Source organism: Falco rusticolus, chromosome 7, assembly GCF_015220075.1.
Source record: "Falco rusticolus isolate bFalRus1 chromosome 7, bFalRus1.pri, whole genome shotgun sequence".
Classification (NCBI taxonomy): Eukaryota; Metazoa; Chordata; class Aves; order Falconiformes; family Falconidae; genus Falco; species Falco rusticolus.
Genome location: NC_051193.1, coordinates 4524452 through 4551115, shown reverse-complemented (window position 1 = coordinate 4551115; position 26664 = coordinate 4524452). Strand labels below are relative to the sequence as shown.

Genomic DNA, 26664 nt, shown 5'->3' with positions numbered 1-26664 from the left:
GAAGGGCACGGAGGCAGCGGTGAGGGCAGGCACAACCCACAGAGGCTGTGGGAGGAGTGGGGCATTTTCTGCCTCTTGCTGCCGTAAAATCCATATATTTTTAGTTGGGGTTCAGCAATGTGGCAGCCAGAAAAGCCTTGCTCATTTGGGCTGCCCAGACAGATGTTGCTTGGAAGTAATTATGCAAAATGGATTCCTGAGGTGGGTTCGAGGCAGGGATGGAGGGATGGTGGCTCTTGTAGAGGAGCTGCTTTGCAGCACCTGATGGATGGAGATCATGTAATGGTGCATGGTGGCACAGCTGACGGGAGGTAAGGGGGTCGCGTTCCTTACCAGCTGGACCGGGACGGAGCAAGGCAGTCAGTACTGAATTGTTAATCAAGTACAGAACAAGTCCCCTTGTCTCCAGCAGTGTGGATGGTCACTAACCTTTAGCTTTGGTGGGATTGCTGGGGGTTAGGAATAACGGGCCGCTTTTAGTCTAAAAATGGAAGCTCCCTGTTTCAAGAAGTATTACTCTCATCAAAGGCAACTTGTCTGGCCTGCGGCTTTTTAATGAGTTTTAATTGAGATTCAATGCAGCATTAATCTGGCGCTTTAATATTGCCTGTCTGTGGCCAGCAGGCTCGCTGGGCTCTGTAATTCATACCCTGCAAATGCAACGCAGGGTCAACCCCCCCCTTCTTCTCCTTTTCATGGAAATTTTATCAAATGATGAATAGTTCAATTCATTACCCAGCTAGCAGAGAGCTCGAAGGAGTCGAATCCTGGATTCCTATCTCCCGAGTCAGTGTGTAATTACCCAAATCTGGCAGCAGGCAAAATCTACGTGACGGAGCCAGCTGCTAGAGTCCCCCACAAATCTGTGAATCCCATCGTTCCCGGGCCGGGAGGGAACCAGTGCCAAGCTCAGCTCCCAGAAATCCTGCGCTCCTTTGTTCATCACAAAGCTGTTGGCAGAGCCCCCTCGCTGCGGCTCCCTGGCCGGAGTTGGTCTGCAGAGCCTCGAGCATCGCTCTGAAAAGCCTCGGGAACAAAACTGCCTGGGGAGAGGCTGTGTGGGGCAGTGCTGGAGCTGCCAGGATGTTGCTTGAGTTACAGAGAGCAGAGAACTAAGGCTAAAGCCTTCAGACCCGAGCCCAAACCTGCTGTGGCATGCAGCTGGTGAGCACGGCAGAGACCCTGCTTGATGGGAAATCTGGGCATCCTCGAGCAGGGCAGGGTGACAGTCACCTCGCTGCACCAAAAATGAGGCTTTCCAACCTGTCGCTCCATATTTACAGAAAAGCACTGCTGAGGAAGCTCCTGCTCAGCACCAGGATGGGATGTGTGCTTGAAAGCTGCCCTCTCCATCCGATTGCTGACCACAGCCCCCATCCTCCTGATGGGATGCAGACCTGGGTTTTCCCCTCACAGTGCGGTGGTTTCTTCCACCGACAGCCTGCTGTGCAAATCCCTCAAACAAGCTGCTGGGCCTTATGGAAAAATCCTCACCCACCCCCCGTGCTGAAGGGTCGGGAATAGCTGTGCTCCAGCCAAAAAAGCCGTGGCGCAGCAGGGGAAGCTGCTGGGGCCAGCGGGTGGCTGTGCATGTGCCTGCCTTGGGGACAGGGGGGTGTCGGTGCTGGGCATTGCTGTCATAGAGTTAATGCTGTTTGGTTTTGGTAATGGGAGGGACCGAAAAGGCTGGTTCCCGGGGTTGTAGGGGTGCTGGGGCTGTTGTCAAAGCTGGAGGCATTAGCACCTCATGGATGAGGGTCCTGTTGCAGCCCAGCCCAGCCCCGGCTGCCTTCTGCTCTGAGCATCCCTGCTCTCCGCCTGTACAATAGCTGCTATAAATTCCCCAGGGAATAATGGCCTCTCTGTCCGTGCACAGGGCCATTGCTGCGTGCCTGCCCCAAGGCACGCTGGCCCTTGCAGGGCCTGGGTGGCTCTGGAACGATGGGTGCCCCATCCTGGCCCATCCGTGCTGGCAACACTTTGAGCGTGGCCGTGGTGCTTGGCTGTCCCGTGGCTGCAGGACCCACGGCTGCAGGTGTGCTGGGGCCATCCCTGTGCCAGCTGCTGGCACCCAGAGCCTCTGCACCGCGTGCTTTGGGGCTCGAGATCCCCACGGGTGAATGAGGGCTTGCGCAGCCCATGCTATGAAATCCCTGCTCACAGCTGGGATGAGCAGCAGTTTCGCTGTGCGGGGCCGGTGATGGGGGGGGGGGGTCTGGAGCTAATCCTGTTATCACTGGGAATCAGCTGCCCGCGGCGGCACAGGCTGCAGCGGCTGCACCCCGGTTTGGCACCCGGCATTTCTTGAGTGCATTTGGCGAAGTCAAAGTTCAGGCTTCGTGCCTGGTGGTGCTGCGGTAACCAAAGGGTTTCCCTTTCTTCCAGGGTCGAGGAGCACCCACGTTTCCCTGAGCCCCGCGTCCGTTCCTGGGTGTCAGGAGGCACCCAACCAGCCCGTGGAGCAGAGCAGGGCAGGTGAGGACCCCGTGCTGTGCCTGCGCCCTGACGGACCCCAGGGCAGTGCTGGGGAGGGCCAGAGAGGGATGGAAACAGCCTAGGGACATGGTGCCATGCCCAGGGTGGGGGTCTGCCACAGCAGCCCCTCTTGCCCAGCCCTAGTTCCTCTGCAGGTAGCTGGGCAGGTGGCTGCACGGGCAGGAGAGCATTTTTTTATCAGCCACTGGAGTTCTCCTCCTCCCAAAATTTCACCCTGTACCCCTGGTACATCGGGTGAGAACAGATCCATGGAAGACTCAGTCCTTGTGGAAGTGCTGAGTTCTTTAAGCCGGTGGTGAAAAAGCTGAGTGTACAGCAATATTGCTGGGCAGCGGTGTGCAGCGAGCATCCCGTGAGGGCTCAGCCTGCGGGATGCCAGCTCCCATGCCTTCCCGAGGGGTTCACAGCTCCGGGTTGGTTCACTACAAACCTCTGGCAAAGAGAGTCACATTGGCCACTCTTGTAATTATATTAAGTGCAAAGAAACCCGATTCTGGAGCACTGTGTGCTAAAATGCAGGGAAAACCAGGGAAAAGGCAAGATGTGAGGCTGAGGTGAATGCGTGCACATCACGGGGCAGGGGAGGAATATTGCAACGCGTTCCTCCTTGAGCTTCCCTGCGCTTTTGTTTGTGCCTGAATAACAAGTCTCCATTTTGCCTCTGTGGATGGTTTTCCTCTTCCTGGGAGCCGGCACACAAGGCAGGGCTTGTCCGGGCTCCAGCTCCCTGGCGGGCACCTCGCGGGCTGGCAGCGGGGGGGTCGGTGCCTCCTGCACCCCGGCCCCGGCGTCCTGTGACCTTCATCCACCCAGGCTCTGGCACTTCCTCGTGCTGGCCAGGAAACGGTTTTCTGAAGCCTGAAATATTTAGGAGATAGTGTTTGTTTTTCTTCTTCTTTTTTTTTTCTTTTTCTTTTCTTCTTTTCTTTTGGAAAACTTTTGCCCCCAACTGGGATAAACTTCCAAAAAACCCTCGCAGTTTTGTAAGCTGTCCAGGAGCGAATGGCTCCATGCAGGAGCAGCTGGGATGGGAAAGGAGCTGCTGGAGCCTGGGCTGCGGGATGCTGCCCTACACCCTGAGGAGCATCCCGGGGTGCTTGTTTCAGGAGAACATTTTGGGGATTTTGGGTAGAAAACAACAGTGAGAGTGAGGTGTCTGAGCTGCTCACCCATGCGCTATCTCCCTGCCTTGGAAAAGTCCCATTTGCCAGGATAAAGAAGTTTCTGTGGTTGACATCCTGTACAAAAATGGGGCTTTGTAAGGTTTTCTTTCAGGCTATTACAAAAGTAGAAGTGTTAGTGCTCCCAGCAGCCCTTTTTGCCCCAATATTTTTACCCTCACCCACCCCATAGCATCTTCCCAAGCCATTTCTTACCCGTGGGGTCCAGCAACCACCCCTCTCCCTGCTGTCCCCCAGCCCTTTACTGCCTGTGTGTATGGCTTTCCACCTCTTTACAATTGAAAAGCAGGTGAGTTTAGGAGGGGTTGGATTTATGGCCTCCTCCCACTGGAGGCTTTCTCTTGTTATCCAGGCAGCCCCACTTATTCTGCTTAAAACTGCTGGATCCTGGCTGGAAAAAAACTGTTGTAACCAAGTCTCCAGTAACAAGACTCAGTCTTCTTGATGACCTGTGATGTGACGTGAAATAACACTCATGGATGAGTGTCTGGCTTGGTTACCCACTCATCTCAACACATGAAAAGAGACTTTTTTCCCCTCTCTGAGTTTCCTAAAAACTTCTCAAGTTGAGAAAAAGTATGCAATATTTCTGCCCTCAAGGAAACATTATTCCAAGCTGGAGGAGGGTAAAATCCTGTGGTCAGTGACCCAGGGCAGCTCCGGGGGCCAGAAATACTTTGTGCTTCATCAGGATGTTTCCGCCAGCTTCACAGGGTGGGAAGTAGTTGGGAAACAGAGTGGGAGGAAAATTGTGCTTGTTTACAGAATTTATTGATGAGCGTGAGATTTGTGTTTCTTCTCAGCACATGGGTCCAGGAGAGGTTTGGTTTGCCTCCCCCAGAAGGTTTCCTGGGGAGAAAATGGTCCAAAATGGGGCCCCCACTAGTCCCGCAAATGCTGGTGCCAGGGATGCTTTTTGCATTGTTCCTGGGCGGTCCGGGATGTCTGTGGGACCATGTGAAGTGCCCTGGGAGGGCAGGAAGCAGCACTGTGGTCAAGGAGGGATGGGGACTCATGGTGACAGCCTAGTCCCATGGCCAGGAGACATCTGGCCTCGCTTGGTGCTTTTTTCCCAGCGACTTGGGAAGAGGAGAGGCTCTTCCCAGGCAGTCAGGGGTCTGTAGAAAGAAGACATCATTGAAAAGTTGAACTCCAGGGAAATCCCAGTCACTTCCTTCCAGGCTGGAAAAAACTCAGCTGGCAGATATCGCTTCAGAAATGTTTGACTGTCTTTTGTTTAGAACGCGTTATTGGGATTAATCCTTAATATTGGTAAAATCAATCTACCGCTCTTTACAAGTTGGATAACCATGGAGCTCTCTTCGCTTTTTCTCCTTGTCTGTGCACTAAGGACCAGTGGCTTTCCCACAGTGAACTGTGCCTGCCAAAAATCCTGTCTCAGGGCCCCCCTGGTCACTGTTAGGGAGCTGGGATGCACCCCCTGCCCCAACGGGTGCAGAAGGAGAGATCTGCCCTGGCTCTTGGCAGCTCAGCTCCAGTTGGGGAGACTGAGTCAGAGCAGTGCTGGGGGGGTCGCTGCCCTTGGCTGTGTGACTGCCTGCCTGGCGTCCCCAGTCTGTCTGCCTGGACATTGCCCCAGTGCTAATACCATCACAGCATCACACGTGTAATCACAGCATCGTTCCTGGGCGCAGAGTGCTGCTCATCCTATTGGTGCTGGCTGCTGCAGAGCACCCACCGAGGTGCTGGAGGGCCAGCACAGGGCAAAGCTGATGCTGGATTTGCAGCGCAACCTTGAAAATTGGCTTTTGGAGCATCCCAATGTGCTGCTGTCCCTGGCCCCTTTCTCTGGGCTGCTCTGGCAGGGCTCTGGGCTGGGGGCATGTGGGGCAGAGTGAGCCCAGGGGATGCCCAGGCTCCTGCCTGCTCACCTTGGTGTGTGACCTCCTCACGGGGGGACATCACCCCATGGAGCTTCACAGCAGCCCTGATGCTGCTCCCTTGGTGACATCTGGGCATGGGGCAACTCCAATGCATCCCTTGAGCGCAGCCACTGCTCCTGCAGCACTTGTATCTTGCTGTTGTGTCAGCAGGGTCCGACCTGCTCCTCTGCCGTCCCAGACATGGGGAGAGGTTTGATGTGTGGATGCATTGGTGGGGGGCACCTTTCTGGGGCGCAGCACAAGCGGATGGGGCCGGCCCACCTGGGAAGGAGGCAGCCAGGCCACGTCAGCGCTGGTGCTCCTGCACTGCAAGGCAATTGAATCCATCATCTCACCATTTGCTACAGCAAACAGGCAAATGCCAACCCCCGTGGGTAAGGACACAGTGAATTCAGCATCAAACCCCAGATCTGTGGTTTTGTAGTGCAACCTTAACCCAATGTGCGCTCTGGGGGCTCTGCTGGGCCCATGCTGCGGATGACCCTCGTGCCAGCGTACAGCTCTCCGATGGGCTGGCAGCATCCCCTGCCATGGAATAGCCTGTGAAACGGGCTGCTGCTACTAGCAGGGGGCTGTGAGACCTGAGCTACACCCCCAGCCACCTCTGCTTTCCCCTCTGCCATGCAGTCTGCAAGCTCGTCCTCACCGCTGCCATCCAGCTGTGCCGAGTGAAGCCCAGCAGGACAGAGAGGGTGGAAACATGACAGCCTGTTTTGTGGGAACATACCCTTTCCTGAGGCCCCACTCAGTGCATTTATTCCGGTGTTTATTAGAGCCCAAAGGTGTTTCCTGTGGTGGGTGCAGATCTAGAGCCATTCGCTCAGCTTCCCTCTGCTGCTCCAGCTGTTTGTGCCATCAGGCAGATGCACAAATAAGGAGAAAACAAGATTTGCTGCTTACTGTAGGGTTTGGGTCTCCAAAGTGTTGTCAAGAGCAGGATGAAGGGCTCTCCCCTGCTCTGTGGACTGTGGGGTTGATGGGGGGAGGGGCATGAGGTCTCTTGTCAGCAGTACAAATGTGCACGCAACATGGGACAGATGCTTCAGCACCCTGTCCTGTCAGGAGATGCTGAAAATGGAGCTGGTGGGGTGAGATGGGAGCAGGATGACCCTCTCCCTGCATGGCTGATTCTCCTCTCTTCCCGAGAGAGGAGGGGGCCAATGGCACCTCATCCTGCTGCGGGCACATAGCGAGGGATGCTGCCTTGTGCAGCATCAGCTGGCAGGGACGAGGACCAGCGTGCCCGTGGCTCTGTAGGCTGCTGAGCTCTGCCCACATTAGGTCAATAAAGCAAAAATTATGTAATTGTTTATCAGCCCTCAGCTTTTTGTGGGGGTTAAACCTGTATCAGAACCAGGAAAAAAAGTTTCTTCCCACAGAGGAGACTCTTTTCTCTGTTCTTGAACATTTATAACTAGTTTGTGTTATGTATCGTAACTTTTTTACTGGGGGGTTGAAACATGATTGGAAAAACTTTATTTGAAAGAAAAAGCATCTCCAGGTTGCGGATGGCATTTGGGACTGTGCTTCTGGCAGTGGAGCATTGCCAGGTGGTATTTCTGCCTGTGGGCAGCCATGGAGGGGCTTGCATGGGTCTGTGTGAGACCCCAGGGCAGGGACACGGCTGGGCTGGTGCTGGGGGGAAGCAGAGCTGTGACCAGCCCCAGCCCAGCCCAGCAGCCACCGCGCGCTCACTTCAGCGGGAGATGGATGAGGTCCCGTGGCACCACTGATGTTATCTTGGAGTCATGACTACTGAGCCATCCAAACCATAATAGCTGCATGGAGGCTTAATGGGGAGATTTATTCTTCGTTATTGTCATAGTTGTCTGTAATGGGATGTACGGTTTTGCCTGTCTCATAAATACCCATAATCTGCTTTTTAGTGGTCAGTATGCAATCCTGAACTGGCCTCGTACAACTATTAAGTCCCTTCTTCCCTTCCAGCCCCTGTAACTTTCCCGGGCTGGCAGGACTGGGTTTGGGGGCTCTGATTGTCATCGCTGCTGTGCTGCTGCATGTTGTCAGCCCAGTATGAGTGTGCAGGGTTCCGGCCAGTGTCCCCGAGACCTGGGGCTGCTCCTCAGGGGGACACGTCAACAAGCTGTGTCCATCAGCCTGTACTGGATTTCATGCCAACTGCCTTTTTTTCAAAGGGCAAGCAAAGGCTTCTTGCAGAGAAGCACAAATTCTAAAATTGAAGCCTTTGAAAGTGCTCTATTTTAAAAGTTTGCTCCCCAGCAGCGTGTAAAACAGCTTTTCCCTGTGGCTCAGCGCAACCCCCCATTTCTGGTGCTTGCAAAAGCCAGTTGCGCTGAAAATATACAGCAAAAAAGCGTCCCCCTTTCTGTTTCCCCAAGGAAGGGGCTGCCCCTCGCCTGTTGCAGCCACCGCAGCCCTGCTGCCTTCTCAGGCTGTCCCCATGCGGGGTTTGGGGCCAGATCCTGCCCTGGCTGTGGCAGGTGAGGTGCCCATGCCGGTGCTCTGCAGGCTCTGGGCGAGCATCTGACTTGCCGGCAAACTTTACCTGGGTGTATGAATAGATGTTTCTTTACATGCCACTGCTGATCCCAGGGTTTCTGGACAGGCTGAACAGCACGTGAACTGGGTATGAGTCAGGTAATGTGCCGTGTACATAAATGCTTCCATTTGCTAATGGTCTCAGGAGCAAAAACTAGTTCTGGTGGAATTGTTTTGTTCTCTAGAAGAAAGTAGGTGGCAATGCATCATTATAATGGGGCTGGCAGTCGCCAGGGAGGAGGAGACGGGGGTCGGTGTGATGGCTGCTGCCTGTGGCTCGGGGGGCTCAGCCCCGTGCCCTGCTGCTGGCAGTGCTCTGGTTTGTGCAAAAACCCCCCAGGAGCAGCCCCGTGGGGGTCGGATCCTGCCATGCATTGCCCAGTGCTGCGGCGCGGAGAAGCAGGAAGGGTTTGTGTGTTTTATCTCAGCCTCCTGGGTGGTGAATTGAATGTTTTTGCTTTCCCTCTCTGCACAGAGCTCTTGTCGAGTCAATGAGAGACCTCCACAAGTCTAGCGTGCTGGGAAGCAAGCACAGCAGCCTGGTGAGTGTCCCGCGCAGGGCATTTTAATAAGGCTGGGACAGAGAGATGCATAGAAACAGCAGCTGAGCCCAAGCGAGCCAAGAGCCCAACTGGCTGGCTGTGCTCTGAAGGTCCCTTGGCACAAAAGAGAAACCACTTAATTTACACCGGAGACTTGGCCTTTCTTAGCCCGTTTGCTTTTGAGTCAAGCTCGGGCTGCAAACTGGCTCAGGTGCCCCGGCCGAAGCACCAATCCTGCAGCAATGCTGAACCTGGACTTTCAGGCACGTTTGGTGGCTGAATTACGCCTGCACACTGCGAACATGTGTTGCTCTCTGTGGTGGAATTGTTATTAAAATGAAGAACGGGATGTGCCTAAATGTTAAATCTTACCGAGCCTCGTTAGCATGAAAGCCATTAATGTGAACAAAAGCTGTTTTCAAGGTTGAATTGAGAAGCATCAGAGCATTAGAGTGCTGGGGAGATTAAAATCAGCATTTGTTTGGCTCTAATCTAATGTGCATGGAACAATAAGCATTTGATGACTAATTTTGGCAATCCTGGGTATCTTATAAAAATATAGCTGTTTAATTTCAAGCTTTTCTTTAGGGAGTGGATTCCAGCAGCATAAATCGTACATACATGCTTTGCTAACGCACCGGGCATGCACTGAGCAGATCCCATCCTCCGCATCCAGAGGAGCCTGGGCAGGACACATCTCGGGGTGATGGTCCTGCTGCAGCCTGAGCAGCTCTGCCAGCTCCAGCTTGTGCATTTTCCCTTCCGAGTGGAAAAAATACTGGTTTGCTCAAGCAAAGCGAGCGGGGATGGGGTTGGGGCGAGGAGGTGGCTTTGCAGGGGCTCCCCCACCGCATAGTGATCGCAGGGGCAGTGTTTTGTGTTTGCCAGCATTGATTTAGGCTGTGAGCGCAGCCCTGCTCATCCCAGGGCTTCCCAGGCACGGGTGTCCTGCCTCTGGCTGTTGCAGGACCTGGGGTCCCCCTCAAGTCCATGGCTGATATGTACCACGTCCTTTGGGAAGAGGTTTAATCCCCCCTTGGCCACGAGGCTGCTAAATCCCCCAGTGCTGATGCTCACAGGGTGTGGAGGGGCATCAGGACCAGAGCAAGGTTGTACCCACCTTGCAGGGACTTTAGGGGCGACGGCTCTGTCCCGGAATGCACATGGCAGCATGCTCAGGAGTCTGGCATGGCAGCGAAGCTGGTGGTGGCTTTTTCCTCTAAAATAAGCCCCTGGTGAGCTATTTTGATATTTTCTTCCCTGCTGTCTGCAGGAGGGAGCTGTGAGGAGTGTGCTTCGGTGAGGATGGGGAGGGGGGTATCAGGCAGCCCTGCACTTCCTACAGATGAAGCCATCTCCTTGGTTAAGACGTGCCGAAAAGCAGCTCCGTTTTTTGCCCAGTAACACTTTGTTGCTTTAATGGCTGATTGATACTTGAAATGTCAAACTTGAGCACCGCTGACCTTTCTGACAGAAAATAACTCCTGCCCAGTGGCTCGCAGGGATGTGCAGGCTGCAGGTCAGCTCGGGAGCGAAGGAAAATCACCCCACACAGGGCGGGCACAGGGGCAATGAGGGGGTGGGTTTCAGTTGTATTTGGTTTTCTTGATACAAAAGTGTACGTTGAATTTAACTGGAAAGCCCCGGGTAGGGAATGCTCACCAGAACCTCTGCCTGCGCCTGGAGGAGGCAAGACAAAAAGGAATAATGTGATTTTGGAAAGGCACTGTCTCCTGGACTGCCACAAAACCCCTCCTGAAAGCCCCAGATTTTCTAAGCAAAAAAATGAGTGTTGGATTTCCTTTTCCCAACACACTTTTTCATGCAAATATCTTTTTTTTTCTTGCTAGCCAACCATAACCCTGCGACTTAACCACGGGCAGAACAATAAGTCAGAGAGTGGTGATGAAAGAGCACTGGTTTCCCATTAAAAAGTTCTCTAAGGCCATGGGAGATGCTACGTGTCATCGCGGTAACCCCAAGAGCTGCTCTAAGTGCCACAGCCCCCTTGTCACCCTGCCAGCACGCTGCTGGGGGGCACAGGACGAAGGAGAAAGGCCTCCCACCGCACTGGGGCTGGGGGGGGTATTGCTAACCCCCCGAATGACTGCTTCATACAGCTGAAAAAAGCAATCAGATTCTCTGAAAGCTTTCACGACTGAGGCAGATTTAACAGCGCTATATGTAGGATATATAAGATATATAGATTTTTTTAGGGATTACAGTCCACTGTGCTGTGTGACTGCCTATTGCAGCGTTCGGGGCTCTTTGCGCAAGCTCTCCCTCCCGGCTGCTGTTGCCAAGACTCCCGATGCTTGAAAAGATGCATTTAAAAATAAACACATTGAGACAAGAGCTGTGTCCTGCTGCTGCTGGTAGGCAAATGCTGGAGCTGCCAGCAGATCAGAAAAGCCTCCAAAGAGGGGCTGGGTTTTTGCTTCTTGGTTCCTTTTCTTTTTTCCAGGCAAATAGCAGCGCTGTTCCCAGGGGGTGTGGGCAGAGCTGGGCCCCGTGGATTTTGTGTGTGCTGACGGGACATGTGGGTCAGATCCGCCTGCCCCACGGCATCTGCTCTGCCTGGCTGATGGGGTATGTGGGGTGGGTACCAGTCCTCCATCCTTGAGAGAAACCTGCAAAAAAAAAAGTTGCTTTTTTTTTTTTTATTAAAGCCATTACTCATGAAGCTGTTCTCTGCTGTAAAACTGAACGGAAGCCTGAAACACCCACTTAAAAGCTTATTTCCCCACCCTGCAAGAAGCAGGAGCTTGCAGGCTGCCCAGGATGGGGCAGCTCTGATCCCTCAGCAGCCAGAGGGTTGCTTTGCTCCTTGTCCCGGGGAGCTCCCTGCGCCGCTCGGGTGGATGCCTCCATATCTTGCTCATGTGATACATGATGCAATATTGCATCTTCAGCCCAGTGATATGTGATGCAATATTGCAGCTCTTGTGGGGGAAAAAGAGGGGTGTCAGCTCTCTGCAACTGCCATGCATGGGCCAGCCTGCGCTCTCAGCAAGGAAAACTTGCTCATCCCTTCCCTGGTACGGGCTGCAGCTGCTCCTCAGCATCGTCACCTTAATCCAACCCCACTACGTATGGGAAGTCTCCTGCTAACCAACCTGCATTTCATGCTCCTGCCCATCTTCTTCCCATACCTGCTTTTGCAGTGGAGCAGGATCAGAGTAAGACATTAATGCAGCTCTGCAAAGGTGCCAAGGAGGGCAGCAGGCTTCACCTGGAGCTGCAAACCAGTCTCCTTGGCTGTAGTATTGTGCCTGGGGGCTTTCCCCATCTCCATGTCTGTGTGTTTTCCTCTGATTTTGAGGAACAGCACAAAACCCAACGCAATGACAGGCACAAGCAATCCAGCAGTCCTCTGCATTTCTCCTTCAATACTCCTTAAAAATATTTTTGCTAACCGAGGGATGCCCCCCCCAAGGCTGGGTGCCTGGCTCGATGCGGGTGCCCGGCGGTGGCAGATATCATTGCTCTGATTATGAAACCTCAATGAGACGCTTTGTTCTTTTGTTTGGAGATGAGGAGCGGGATGGCAGCGCTGCCGGCCCCCCCCTCCCCAGGGCTGCTGGGGGAGCAGGGGAAGGAGAGGAAGGGGATGAGATGCTCTGCACTGGCCTGCATCCCTGCTCAGGGCTTCCCAGCACGCCTGTTTTCTGTGCTCACTGTTGTTGCCAAAGAGATTTCCACCTTCCAGCTCAGGATTTTGGGACACACTCTTCCCCTCAAGCACTTAAAAAAGTAAAAAAATTGCAATGAGCCTAAAAACACTGGAGCAGAGCAGAGAATTTTTCTGCTTTTTTCATGAGGTTAATGCTGATGCTGAATGTCGTGATTGGGGATGTGATTTATTTTATTGCCGCACTTCAAAGTGCTTTATAGGAGTCTCGTTTTTCATGTAAGTTCTGCTCGACCCAAAACAAGGGAGGAGTTTTGTAATGAAAGGAAAAACCAGAGTCCAAGAATAATGCAGAACTGGAATGAACCTTGGAAATGGTGGCACATTAGTCTGATTCTGGAGATGGATGGAAATGACTCCAATAAATCAATAATATTTTTTAATGCCTCTCAGCCATTGGGAGTGAGGTGATGGAAAAATAAAAATGCCCGTTACCATCAGCAGAACATAGAGAATTACTCAAAAAGTGAGTTTTATAAAAATTATATGTTGTAGGATTGTAAATGCTCTGGATAATAACTTCCAGAATTGCTGGATGTGGCACATGGCGCAGTGATAGGAGCTGGTCTGTCGCTGCTGGGAGTTGGATCTGAGCTGGGGCCGACCAGGGATATCTGTGGCTTCATGCAAGTGCACCAGGGCAGGCGGTTTGTAGGAGCTAAAATTAGCAGGATATTTTCATCTTCCAGCATCTTCTGCCTTCCCAGAGAGCAGCCAGCAGCAGCGTGCCTGTCGGCTGCGGGGTGGTGGTTGGGGTCTCACAAGCATCCCTGAATTCACCCCGAGTTTCTTCTTTGCATTTTTCTCTTCTAGAGCAGAGAGGAGGGTGTTCATAGGTGGGGAATAATTTGTGATGAAAATGATAGGTTCTGAACAAACACAATTTTGCAAAATGTAAGTTGAGTAATTTGTAAGTGAGGCAAAAAAAAAAAAGGCAAAGAGGTTTGGGAAAAAAATCTGAGGAGTTTGAAATGCTGTTCATTTCCACAGTTGCTGAAATGCAGATGGAGAAGGGTTTAAACTCAAGGTGAAGACAGCAAATGCAACATTTCTCTTTAAGTTTTGGGAAGGCCCCATCCCCTGGGTCACGTCGATGCCAGCACAGCCGGGTCCGGTCGCAGCCACCTCTCCCCACATCCTGTGGGACATGAGATGCTCCGGTCTCCGCATGTGAACCCCCATGCGAAGCCCCCGGCCGCTGTCCCCGTCCCCCTGGCAGGAAGCGTGGGGCACAGAGGCCAGCGTGGGACTGTGGCCGGGTCGCTTTTTCCAGCCTTTCCTCTCCTGCTTTGTCTTGCCCGAGTCGAGCTCCTCTGGGGAAGGGGCTGTTTTCCTCCCTGACTGGGAAATGTCACACCACCTGCAAAATACTCGGTGCCGGAGGGGAATGCTGAGCTGCATCCCGCCGGTGTCCAAAGCATCCCCCACATTCCCCCTCCTCTCCATCCCCTCCTTGTCTTCAAAAGCCTTCGTGGGCTCGGCCAGGAAATAGGATGTTTGTCCAGCGCTGAGCTCCAGCGTGTCCCCTCTGAGCCCGGAAACCCAGGGGAGCGAAGGAGCACACGGAGGGAAAATAAATAAGTAAATAACAAAACTATTTCCCATTTGAAACTATACCTCTACCGTGGATTGCAGAGGCTGCGGGATACAAGATTTTCATCCTCCTGGCTAGAAATTCGACTTGTTTTCAACAATTTTCCATCATAAAGTGATGTTCCTTGTGAAATCATGTATTTTGCTGGGAAGACTTCCCACATGCAACCCATCGGCCGCCGTCTTTGCAGCATGAGGGCGGTGTATCACCCTTTGCACATTGGTTTTTCATTGACTTTCTTCTTCCCGGCATCCCTTGGGTCACTTGGTGGCCTCGTGCTCTTGTCCCCATCCTTTGGGAGCAGCCGGGTGCTGGGGATATCTTTCCAGATCAGGGCTGTGGTGTCCCCGGCAGTGCAGCCACAGGCTCAGTGCTTGCGGCCACCATGGGCTACCAGCAGAAACCAAAGGGCTCCTGCTCCTTCCCCCATCCCCTGGGTGCTTCAAAGTGCCATGAGAGAGGTTTAAGCATATATAGTAGGGAAAAATAAGTGGAGGAATAAAGAATAAATTAAAATGGGAAAATAAAGCTAGCATCTGCTTGGAAACTTGAAGTTTTCAGCAAGCCAGAACTGAAACATCACTCACAAGAACACCTAGATGGGATAATGCAATGGGAAACTGGTGATTTTGGGGGGGGCAGAGTATCTTTCTAGGTTTTTACTTGTAGGCAATGCCTCCTGCAACCCAGTGGGCTCTGTGGGGAAAGGGGTTTGGGCTGAGCGTGGCAGCCCAGGGTCGGCAGCACCTCCATGTGCCAAACCTGGAGGTGTAAACAGTGCCGCAGAGCGAGGAGCTGCTTTCCCTGGGATGCTTTCCAGCCGGAGAACACAACCTCTGCCAAAGCCATCCACTGAAGGACCAGACACAGATGATGTGGTGAAAGCGGACTTTTCCTGCACGCCCACCTCTTGAGCACCTTGCTCCAGCAACAGGACAAAACGCCGGCAGGAGCAACCTGCTTCAGAGCCTGACAAAGGGGCAAAAGATGCTGAGCTTTTTATTTTTCAACCCCAAATCCCCCATCAGCTCCTTTTCCACGCTCCTCCCGCACTGCAGCACCCTCTCCACCCAAAGGCTGATGCTCCCTGCAGCTGGTGGGGCTGGGACCCCTGTGAGCCCCCCAAGGCTCTCCCACATGGCGCAGGAGCTATTTCTGGCATGGGAAAGCCTCCGCCAGCTGCAAGACCCAGAAATCTGCAGGGAAGGGCTCAGCCGGGAGCCGGCGGCTGCACAACGCCGGCTCTGGGCAGCCTGAGCCTCTTGCCAGGGATTTTGCCGGCGTTTCCGGCCGTCTGCATCCCCGGGGCCGCAGGGCGACATGACGCTGTTTGCAGGAAATACTGACTGAGGCTGAAGGAAAGAAACTCTGGATTTCTCCAGTGAAACAGGCACTTGGGCTTATTGCTTCCGCCCAGTGTGGCGGGGGCTGCGTGGAGACTTGCCCGTTTTTTGGAGAAAAAATAAAATAGGGAGAGCTGGAAAAAAAAAAAAGAGGGATGCAAAAGTGCTGAGGTCCTGGAAGCAGCATCGCCCTGGGAGCTGGGGACCACAGTGAGTAGGGAGCATCCATAGGACACACGTGAGGACCCGCGTGAAGGGTAAAAACACATTTCCAGGCTGCTTGGAGGTCATCTGTGCTGGCGCTTCATTTGGCAGCGACTTGTTAAGTTGAATTTCTGGATGCACAAAATATTGGCAGCCCCTTTTCGGCTAACCCCACGTGGCAGGAGGGGTTTCTGCAGGGGGGGTGGGGGGGTTTTTTCCTGTGTGGGGATATGCTACAAGGCATCTGAAAAGTTTGAGTGGGGGAAGGATTGAGCAAATGTCCCTTTTGGTAGAGTTTGGGGCTTTTTTTGCAATAGGTCCAGAGCAGAGGGGCACAGCCAGTAGAAAGTAGAGCAAAGTCCTGGGATCACAGAGCAAATCTAGAGCTTAAAAATATCAAAATAATTTTTTGTGCTTTTTGAATATTAAAAAAAAATTAATTTCAATATGAAAACTCATCTGTTCAGACAAAGGAAAATGTAAGACTTAGTGAAAAACTTGAAAGCCACTCCTTAAGCTGTGGTCAGGGTGTTTTTCCTTGCCCTGCCTGGCTCCGACCGCTTGGGTAGGTTTGGCAAAGATTCACAGCGCTTTGTTGGACGTGAGTCTGCATTTCTTCAGAGCAGAAACCTTTCCAGCCAAAAAAAATCTCTCTGCCTTTGTTTTGGGTTAAATCCTTAAGGATCTGTGTCCTTTTTCCTTGCAGCCTGGGGATTGCCAATAGCATTGCATGGCAAACGTGCAGCCGTGGTGCTGCCGTGCATCCCCAGAAGGATGCTGCCAGCGTGTGCTGCTGGTGAGATGGGAATACCGCTGGGATTGTGGGTGTGGTGGGTGGATATGGGGCCAAGGGGAGGCAGTGGGGTCCGTACCCTCGCACAGGTTTCCTGCAGGCAGGCTGTCGAATGCTGTGAAGAATATCAGCACAGCAGAGCTCTGCTGGTGTGAGGTCCATGCAACATGTCCCATGATGTCAGCCCTATAATGCACAGTGTGGGCTTTACCCGCTACTGCTCCTCACTGTCTTCTGCCCCACATCCGTGAGTTAAGCCGACGAGCTTGTTCATACGAGCTAGAAGTGGGAACACTACTGTTTCCAGTCTTAAAGCGTTCCCTTTTCCTATTCAGGAGCCACTGCTCAAACATGCCGTGCTCCCAAACGCATGCCCGTGGCGTTGAGTTCGGGGGCAAGCAGGGACTCGGATTTATTTAGGATTAGAGCAGCCACTGGCGCATTTCTCTGGTGTTACCCCTCGCCGAGAGATGCTCTCAGCAGGTGACCCAGCGTTTAAGGACATGCTTACACGCTCTTGTCAATAGATGCTGGTTATGAAGACGTGAGCGGCTGTGAGTCCTCAGGCGTGTGATTACCGGGTGTGTGGATAGAGCTGAGGGCTTGTGTTGCTTTAAGGTGGCTTAAACGCTTATGCTCTTCCACACACTCAGAGTGCCTTAAATCTTTATAGATTTTATCATGAACACCTGCGCTACCATAAAGATTGTTCAAAAGATGACTGAAATGAAGAAGGCAGTCTCTCTTTCTCACTTAAAAAAAGCAAAGTAGTGAGGACAAGCGAAAGCACGCTCATTTCTGTGCATGCAGCTGCAGCACTTGGACTTGCTCTGGGAAAGCAGGGTGAGCTAGTGAGTCCTTAGGATTCCTGGTCCATCCAGATCAGCTGGTGGGTCCTTGGGAGCATCATCAGCAGAAGTGACTGCAGCTGGCCTGCAGCAAGTGCTTCTGCGGTGTTACGGGTTAGCCCACGCAGGGAGACCTCTGCAAAATAAGCTGAGACAGCTGAACGCAACGTGTACCAGCTCTCTGATGCTCACTCCCTGCCTAAGTGCTCTTATTCTGCCCTGATGCATGCTTTCATGTGGTCCAAACTAATCCATTTCCAAGCCATCGCATTAAAAGCCTTAATTCATTTGTCATATGCACATGAAGGAGTAGTGCTGTGTGTTCTAGATAAGCAGTTCATGCTGAAAAGGAGATCAGCTTAAATTTTGCAACAGTAGAGAGCCTTTTAATGCCTTTTGTGAGTAGTACCTTGCACCAGGGAGACATCTTACATTTTTTCAAGGGTGTTTTATTTGCAGGTCTGGGCCGCCTTGATACTGCCATGCCTCGTCAGGCAAAAGCCCTATTGCAGCACAGGTTGGAAACTGGAAAGCAACTGGGAAACAGACCAGGCGGGGTATTTTCGGGAGGCTAAGACCTCTGTGTTTGCCCAGCAGATGTCATGGCGCCCGCAGTACCGCAGCTCCAAGTTTCGGAACGTCTATGGGAAGGTGGCGAGCCGGGAGCACTGCTTCGACGGCATCCCCATCACCAAGAACGTCCACGACAACCACTTCTGCGCCGTCAATGCCCGCTTCCTCGCCATCGTGACAGAGAGTGCCGGTGGGGGGTCCTTCCTCGTCATCCCCCTCGAGCAGGTAAGAGGTTTGGCCCCGGCAGAGGTGACTCTGATCCAGAGCTGGTCCCTAAGTATGGGTGTGTGGATGCTCGCTCCATCCGGGAATCCCCTCCTGCAACAGGATGTGTTGAAGACTGCTGTCCTTTACTGGGGTTTCCTTGTGCAGGAAAGGGAAGATTTACAGCTGCCTTAGTGAATTGGGTGTTTTCTTTAGGAAGAAAATGAAACATTTGTTAAAAGCGTTTTTGGCATCTCTCAGTGAGCACATGCTGGCAGGGTGGGCACTGGGCACATCTCCACCCTGGCCCTTCGCAGTGGCAGATGCCACTTGGGTTTGTGACCCTGGTATTTGACCGACACAGCTTTCAGAAAGCAAAGGAGTCCCCATGGGGCCCATTGTCCTGCCAAGCAGGTAGCAGGTCCTCGCCATTTATTTGAGCTTGTCCATATCATCTCAGCCCTCAGATGTGATGCCCTGGACAGCCTGAGAGGGAGAGCACAGCTGTGCACCCAGTTTTCCTGTTGCAAAACCCCAGGGCTTTTGCTTTGTGCACTGCAGCAGATGCCACCTCACACCAGATTTATTTTTAAGACTCCATCACCGAGCCGTAGCCCCTTACAAGCAGCCGATGCTCAGGAGCCATGTGCTGTGCAGAGGGCTCTGGGCTTCGCTTTGCGGCTCTACCCATCTAAAGCACTTTGCAGGGGAGGAGCGCACACACCTCTGCACTATTAATCCTGTTTGCAGCACATACCCCTTGTCCCCACCGTGCTGTGCTTTTGCTGCCCCAGCTAAGACTTGCCCCAGCGCTTTGCATGAGTACCCATGTGAATCAGCACATCTCTTGCTCATGCAATTTTAAACTCCCGTAAATTCAGCTGATGCTTCAGAAGTCGCCCCATGGGACCGTGCTTGGTGTGCAGCGGTGGCTCCTGGCTGGGCACTCATCCCCACAGCAGATGCAGAGCTGCCTCTCTTGCAGGAAAAGCCAGACGGCAGTGACCTTGAACATGAAATAAATATTACCTTTGCTTTGCTCCTGAAATTTCAGCGCAGGGCACCACTGCGGGGTACCACGGTTGCACTGATGCTGTTGCTCTCCAGTTGGTGCTCCAGCCTGTGGACTGGCAGCTCTGAGTTGGTACCCTCATCCCATCACCGGGCACCCTGCCCTCGTGCCATGGCTCTTGGGCTGCAGGAGGGGACACAAATGCTCCCAGTCACTCATTCTCAGAAGGATTTTTGACATCGGATAAGCTGCCATTGCTCCCCTTAAGGATGCACCTACTCCATGTAACTTGAAGACACGCCATCTGCACGGGGAGAAGGTGTTGTCTCTCAGGCTCCTGGACAGCAAAACTGCAGCACCAAACCCACTGGGAGGGGAAGGTGACAGAGCCGGCCACAGTGGGATGGAGATGAGCTCCCTTCCGAGCCCCTCTGCACCCCATCTCCCCATGCCCTGGCATTCCTCTTAGACACTTTCCCCATGAAACATTCCCATCTCTTCTGAATTTCTCTTTAATTTCTGGAGTAGAATCGGCTACAGATGGAAGAAATTATAATCAGCGTTTTAATTGCAGCGCACAGCTTGACTCTTATTAATATTCGAAAAAACAGGAGCTTTGTCTGAGCACTTGGAGCGCTCCAGACTCCATCTCTGCCTCCCTCCCTGTGCCACCAAGCCGGAGCTGGGAGGATGCCTATCCACACACCACTTGCTTGTGATCCTAAATCCTGAGCTAACAACCTGGTATTGCCAGAAAATTACCCTTTTTTTCCTGGCAAACGTAGCCTAGTCCCAGTGGGATAAAAGCAGAAGGAGCGCAATGCCATTTGCAACCTGTTTTGGAGGGATCGTCAGCTCCGTGCAGAAATCCTGTCAATATTGCACCCAATAAATCCCAGCCGGAGTAGACCTCGGCACTCCATGTCAAGTGGTTGCACACGCCTTTGTACAATATAATAATTTCATTTTTTTTTTAATAGGGACTGATTAGCTCATTAAGAGTAAACTAATTTTCTTTGGAAATCAGCAGCCCTCTAATTAATTGGCATCCATATTTAGCAGAACATAATTAAGGTAACCTAGATACTGCAGATCTACTCAGGATTTGATTTGCTGCCATCCTTTTTTTTTTTCCTTCCCCATTTCTGCCCTCTGTTCTGCTCAGAAATGTTCACCAGAAACCCCTCTGCTTTATGCTTCAAGTGACAATGCATTTGCATACATTGGGCCATATGTTCCTCTGCCTGCACATCAGAAATGCTGGTTCCTCACTTATTTATGTAACGAACTAGGGGATGTGTAACCACTTCTGCAAGGCTGTGTGGGTTAGAGGGATGGAGCACGGCTGCATTTTGTTCCCCCATCCTCCCTGAGCCTGTCCCCCCACCCTGTGCTGCAGCAGGATCCCAAATTCTGGAGCCTTGGCCACTGGGAACCAGCCTCTCCCCAGCACCGCAAAGGTTTTGTGCTATAAATATTCCCAAAGAGTGGGCGAAGGAGAGCTTGCACGCTGATGCCTGGGCTGAGGCTCAAGGAGTTGATGATTTGCTCCCCAAACCTTAGCAATAGAAGGATTCGGTCCAGGCTTCAGCTGAAGGGGAGAGGAGACCACAACAAAAACCTCTGTGTATTTTGAGTCAGCAATAATCGGTTGGACTCCGTCATCACAAACAAAACCTAGTCCTGCTCAGATGGCATAATTCTGCAGGAAAGCAGCTCAGGGAAGCGATATCCCTGTTTGTAGTCCAGCATGGACCACACTTCTGCTCCATCCACTCTGGACATGCTCCTGGCACCAACTGTCCCTCACGAGCCATCCCTCATACTCCTCACCTCGTGAAGGGATGCGTGGGTGGAGAGGGGCTGAGCAAGAAGAACCTGTGCAGTTACAGGAAAGCCAGGATTTGGGCTCCATTTTTAAAAAATCTGTGCAAAAATCCCAGAAACATCAGGAATGGTGTGGCTACATTTTTTTTCAGCAGAAAATGCGCTTAACTGGGGAGACTGAGATGGGACATTTTAGAGCCCAGACAGCAGTGCTTTCCCCAGCGCTGCACATCCCTCAGTGCCAACACTGAAGCCCAGCATTGCCACCAACGTCATCAAGTCACCTACAGAGAAGCCTTCACATCTTCTAGGCTTTCAAATGCTCCTGGCTTTTATTGGTAGCAATGAAGCATTTCTGCTCCTCTGAAAGGAAAGCCACGGCTCTCACATCTACATGCAACCCCAGAGCTAGGATGAGGCCAAGCAGCCCCAGGAGCACCCACCCTACCCCTCCTAGGGGCTTTTCATCCCTAAGCTGTTGTGTTCAGCTTCAATCTGTTTAATTTCCAAAATGCTTTAGCCTTATGCAAAGGCATGGGATGCCTTAGAGTGCACTAAGGGCCAGGGAAGGAACAAAATACATATAGTACTTTTTGAAGATGCTGTACCTGCAGCCCTAAAGCCAGAGAGCTGTTCTCCTCCCAGTCCTATGGCTGGAACAACTTTTAGCAACAGTTATTAAATTAAAAAAAAACAAGCAAACAAAAAAACCAACAAAAAACCAGCCAACCTGGTGTATTCACGCAGCAGCTCACCTACTGCAACCAGCACCAAGGAAGCCCAGAGAGCCCCAGGGCCTTAAGCACCCCCAGAACTTTTCTGACCCTGGGCTGGCTAAAATAGCTGGGGAAAAAAAAAGCTCCAGCAGCATGTGGATCTATCTCAGCTGTGCCTGATTTAATTAGCTTCATTTAAACCGGGCTGGGGCTAAGGAGGGCTGTTGGGAGCAGCTCTAGGAGGGGAGGAGGTTGTAATGCAGCTTGCTGGGGTCTCTTAGGGCAGTGTTTGCAGGGGATGGGTGGCTGGCATTGCTTTTGCTGCAACAGGAGGAGCTTTGTTTGTAGAGGGGATGAAGACAGCTCCTTTTCCCCACCAGACAGGGTTATCTGCCTGCGTGCCTGGAGGAAGCAGCAAGCAGGAAGGGGGAGTCTCTGTTTACATGCAGGAGGCTGAAGTCCAAAATTGCGTGTGCCAGTGCTGCCTGTTGTAGCAGTGGCTGCCTGTGTGTGAGTTGCTGTGCCCGTGGCATGGGGCTGAGTGTGGGGCAGCCCCCTCCCCCTGCTGCAGGTAGGGCTGCTATGCTGCTGGCAGTGGGTGGTTGTGCCAGTGGTGTGTGCCCTGGCATGCAGAGGTGTGAACAGGGGGGTCCTGGGGGGCTGGAGGGGGAGCCAGTCCCTCTCTGTCCCTGTGGGACACTGGTGCCCATCACTGCTGCTGTGGGGGTCTGTATAAGCCTCTCTGGAGCAGGGACAACCCAGGGAGGTGACAGACCCATTGCTAATCCCTTTGGAGGCCCCAAAGCTCTGCAGCAGCCCTGGGGAGACAAGGACAGGGACAGCAGTTGGGCAAAGCCTGTGCTTGCCTGTATTGCTTGTCCTTTCGTTACCCAGCACAAAGGGGTACAACAGGGGAGCAGCCCCTGCTTCACAAGGAGCAGTGCCACTGCCCCTTGGCTGCTGGGTTGGTGGCTGTAACCTGCTGCCAGCTGTGTGCCGGGGTGGCAGCTGGCGAGCGGGAGGAGTGGGCTGCGTGCCCTGGGCAGCCTGCCCTGGCTCTGGCATGGCTTGTCTTGGCTCAGGGTCCTGGTGGCATCTGCTCTGCCTGTGTGCTCATGGTACCACCCAAGAGACCCCCATGCATGCCCCCCCCTGCCGTGGGGACACCTACTTGCCAAAGGCAGGCAGAGAATGGGCCAGCCCATCACATAGCTGCTTTCCTCGCTTCTCAGAGCTGCTGTGCTTCAAAGTACCTGGAGGTTTTCTGCAGGCAAAAATACAGAATTTGCTCTAGTTCTCTGTACATGAACCAATTTTCATGTCCTTAGAGCTTTGCTACCTTTAAACTCAGGACACAGGAGACTCCCTTGGTCTGTGCTACTTTTTTTGTTTTCTGTGAATTTTTCTCTGATTCTTAGTCTGCAGGAGACATTTGCTTTGACCTAGAGTTGGCCAGGAGAAAAAAAAAAAACCCAACAAAACAGATGACCTGAGACTTACAAAAAAGCTGACACTTCAGTGTTACAGCTCCACATTGGAACACCATCTGATGTCCTTGCACTTATCAAGGAGATAATGTGAGAGCAGCTGCGGGAAGCCCAGACCTGGGCCCTGGCTGGTTTTAAGCACCTGGATCAGTCAAAAAGTGTTGGTGTAAGATTTTTGTGCTGCCCTGAGAGTTGGTGATGGGTCAGAGGAGGAAACAAGGTTTGAAAATGTGGGTCCTTGGGCTTGGGAGGGGAAAATGTGGATTTTGCCCCACTTAATGCTGCTGCATTTGCAGCAAAACCTGGGGAAGCAGGAGCTCAGCTTTGCCTGGGCCAGCACAGTGCAGCCCTGCCTGCAATTGCCTGCCCCCTCTGCCGGTTAAAATAGAGAGAAACCCTGTCCTCGCTGGGGAAAAGTGGCTTTTTGTTACCAATAAACATGGATTTATTTTTCCATGGATTTATTATTCCATAATCCAATTTAACAGGGACATTATACAGGCTTTTGTCTTTTTAATTAACAAGCCTGAGCCTGGCTACTGCTTTTATGGTGCAGAAAAGTACTTCTGCAGCAAGGCTTCAGGGTTATAATCTGTGCAAATTGTTTGTCAAAAGCTGCTGTGCGCCTTGCTTTGTGGGGTTTAGGGCTATAGGGCTCCGTGGGTCCAGTGTGGTTGGAGAAGCTCATCTGACAGTTACCCCAACAGCCCACAACAGTATTTCTATTTGATTTAACACCATTTCTGTCCGCACAGTAGGAGTAACTGATATTTAAACCTTCATCCTGGCAACAATGGCGTGAAGCAATGCTGATTTCTTTTCCCGCTTTATGACTTGCATGGTTTAGTTGTACGACAAAAAGAGTAAGTCTATAAATTGTACTTTCTTATGGCAAGTGACCTGATAAATCTGTGACAGTTCATTCCAAAGCACCCCTGACCATGGGGTTTGCCAGGGACAGCGATAGCATCATCACTCCGGGGGGAAACTGAGGCAAGGGGACTGGTGATGCTCGCTCAGGGAGCGTGTCACGGGGGCTGAGGCAGAGGTGCCTTCCAACTGCACCGCTGGTGGAGCAGCTTCTGCTGGGGCTGGGATGGCTGGGAGTGCTTGCTGGGCAGAGACGGTCACTAAAACCTGCTTGGATTGCAGCCTTCCCCGCTTTCCTCCTCTCCCCACTCACGGCGAGGCTGGCTGGGGAAGGTGCCTGTAGACCCGAGGGTGCGGGAGATGCACAGGCAATAAAATTTAAGGTCTAAGCAGAAATCCTGCCCGGTTCGGTGCACCCCTGCCTATTTGCACTGCTTGTTTAAGAACACAAACACTGTTTTAGCAGGGGCTGGGGGAGCACATCTCCATCTCCCTCCCCTTGCTGAATATCCCAGGTGTTACAGGCTGGGAAAAGGGGCGGCAGCTCTCACTTGGGGCATTATTTTCTTGGAGGTGCACATGTAGCTAAACAGCTTCTTCACTCAAGAGTGCCAGAACAGGAGCTGAGCTTTTAGAATTTGTTTACTGGAAAGTTGGCTCTTGGTTTAGTGTTTTACTTACAGCTGCCATTCACAAGAGCAGTCGGGAAGCTTGGCAGTGTGTTCACCACAACCTGGTTACTCTCTGCAGGACCCAGAAGCACATTCAGACATTTCCAGTGCCTGGAGTTAGTGTTTTGATGAACAGTTTTGTTGATGGCATGCATGGAGTTCTTCAGTGGTTTGGTTTTTTCTTTTTTTCTTGTCTTTTTTTTTTTTTTTTTAAATGGTTTTATATTACTGAGAATCCCTGGACCAGCTTCCAGCCAGGTGACTTGTGGGCCCCATCCCTCCCAGGGTGTGATCCTGCTGGGAACATGTGTGGTTGTCCAATCTCCTCAGCCTTGGCTGGCTCTGGCCAAACTGGGGCCGTGCAATCGCGCCCATCTGGTGGTTTGCATCTGCTGGAGGCTGGATGAGCAGCCTGGCAGAAGGGAGGCTGCTGGGGGAGAGCGGAAAAGCTGGAGAAAGGCTTGAGGTATCTGTTTTTATATTTATTCAGTTGTTGGAGAGAAACATCCCCAGTAGCAGCATCGTTCCACCTGCACGTGGGAATTTCCTTGGGGAATTTTTTTGTGCAGCTGCACAAACTACTAGGGCAGCAAGTGCTGTCTCCTGGTGCAACACCTCTGCTGGCCAGTAACCCGTCCCCTCGCGTTCAGGCTCTCACCACTCTTTGCTGGAATAGCTCGTGTTGCAGATGTGATGCCCAGATGTGCCGAAGCCCTCCTCTTGCCCTCCCCCTTCCCACGGGCTCTCAGCTCAGGCTGGTCCCTGTTACCGTGTGGGGAGATGTGCAGCCGGCAGCGCATTGTGGCAGTGGGTTTTCTGGGTCCCCCAAGGGTTTGTCCAATTTCTCTCTCACTTGGCTGGTTCTGTTACCGGGTTCCTGGTGAAGATGGGTTAACCTGCAGCGATCTTCCCTCGTACCCAAATCAGCCAGGGATCTACTCCAGGTCAGCAAGATCTGTCTAATTTCCTCCTCTTTGGCTCTCAAGTAGGAGAGACCTTCTTTAAAAAGACAGCAGTAACTGTATTTACTCTTAATCTCAGCCACTAGAGACTCGTGTGTACTCAAGGATTTCCTGGGAAACCCTGTAAATCCCCTACGGCTCAGGCAGCGCTTCCCTGATCCCCCTCTAAGAGCTAATAAGGGGTTAGGGAGCATCTGGGGGAAGCTGCTGGGCGGGAAGGGTGGCCTGGCTGGTCCCCAGGGGCTGCTGGTGGGTTTCCCCCGCCTCCAGGAGGTTTCTCACCCATGGACAGGTGCTGGAACTGCTGGTGTCGATGCCAGATGGATGCTGCAATTGTTTATGTAAAGTTTTCTGTGTGTTTGAGGGTAGAGTTGAAGGTTTTCGCCACACTTGCAGAGCCTCGTAGGAAACATGAGGATTTGGAAACATTCTGGGCTTGTAATTCCAGGGAACCTGGTGAAAAGCAAGTTTTATGAAATATATTCAACAGATTTATCTGAGTGTCCTGCTGGTTGGTTGTAAATCAAATGTGGAGTCCTGCCATCACCAGCCTGAAGCCTGTGGTGCTTAGAGGGTTGGAAGTGATAATGCTGCCCATCACTTGAGTCTGGTGATGCCAAGGGGTTCACTGAGATGGGCTCCATCAAAATGGCTCGTGAGCTCACAGCACTCACAGCAATGCTTTGGTTGCTTAAAAGTGGTGCTTCTAAGAGTAAAGAGGCTTTGCTCCTCCCGGCAATGGTGTTCCCCTTCCTGGGGCAGTCCAACCTCTGTGGACCGTGCATCCATCCCTCCTGGGCTCCACGTGCTGCTGGTCCCTCCACCCTTGCTGCTCTTCCAGCTGTTTCGAGGAGAAGGCTTCCTTCTTGGTCACCAAGCTGCAAAATGACTGAACTAAACAGACTTAAAAATTTCATTGTCCTTTTCCCCCAGATATCATACAAATAACTTTCTCCTTTTTAAGCGCTCCTAATTGCTTCAGCGAAGGGAGGGCTTTGAGTGGCTGGAGTTGCTGGAGGATTTGCTCCTTCCAGCCCATGCCGTGCAAAACATCAGAGCTGCTGGAGTCTGGAGAGCCACGGCACGGCATGCTCTCACTGAAGGGATGGTATCTGGGTCACCGAGCTTCCCGTAGCCAGGGGTCAGGGATCCAGTGATTAGGATTCACCATGGCTTAATGCAGAGCTGCTGGCACAGTCCCTCTATGAATGACTAAATAAGAAGCT

At 52.3% G+C, this 26664-nt stretch overlaps 1 protein-coding gene across 4 annotated transcripts in view; it reads left to right on the top strand.

The window, feature by feature from the left end:
* The window catches only part of CORO2B (coronin 2B), a 44986-nt gene that overhangs the window by 4979 nt on the left and 13343 nt on the right, over window positions 1–26664 (top strand). The window contains exons 2-4 of one of the 4 annotated variants that reach the window (XM_037394415.1): window positions 2386–2475; window positions 8577–8643; window positions 17711–17914. In XM_037394415.1, the coding sequence (XP_037250312.1) occupies window positions 8593–8643; window positions 17711–17914 (255 nt within the window). In that variant the 5' untranslated portion in view covers window positions 2386–2475; window positions 8577–8592. The remainder of the gene's footprint in view (window positions 1–2385; window positions 2476–8576; window positions 8644–17710; window positions 17915–26664) is intronic. The other 3 variants (XM_037394416.1, XM_037394418.1, XM_037394417.1) reach the window with 3 other exon arrangements.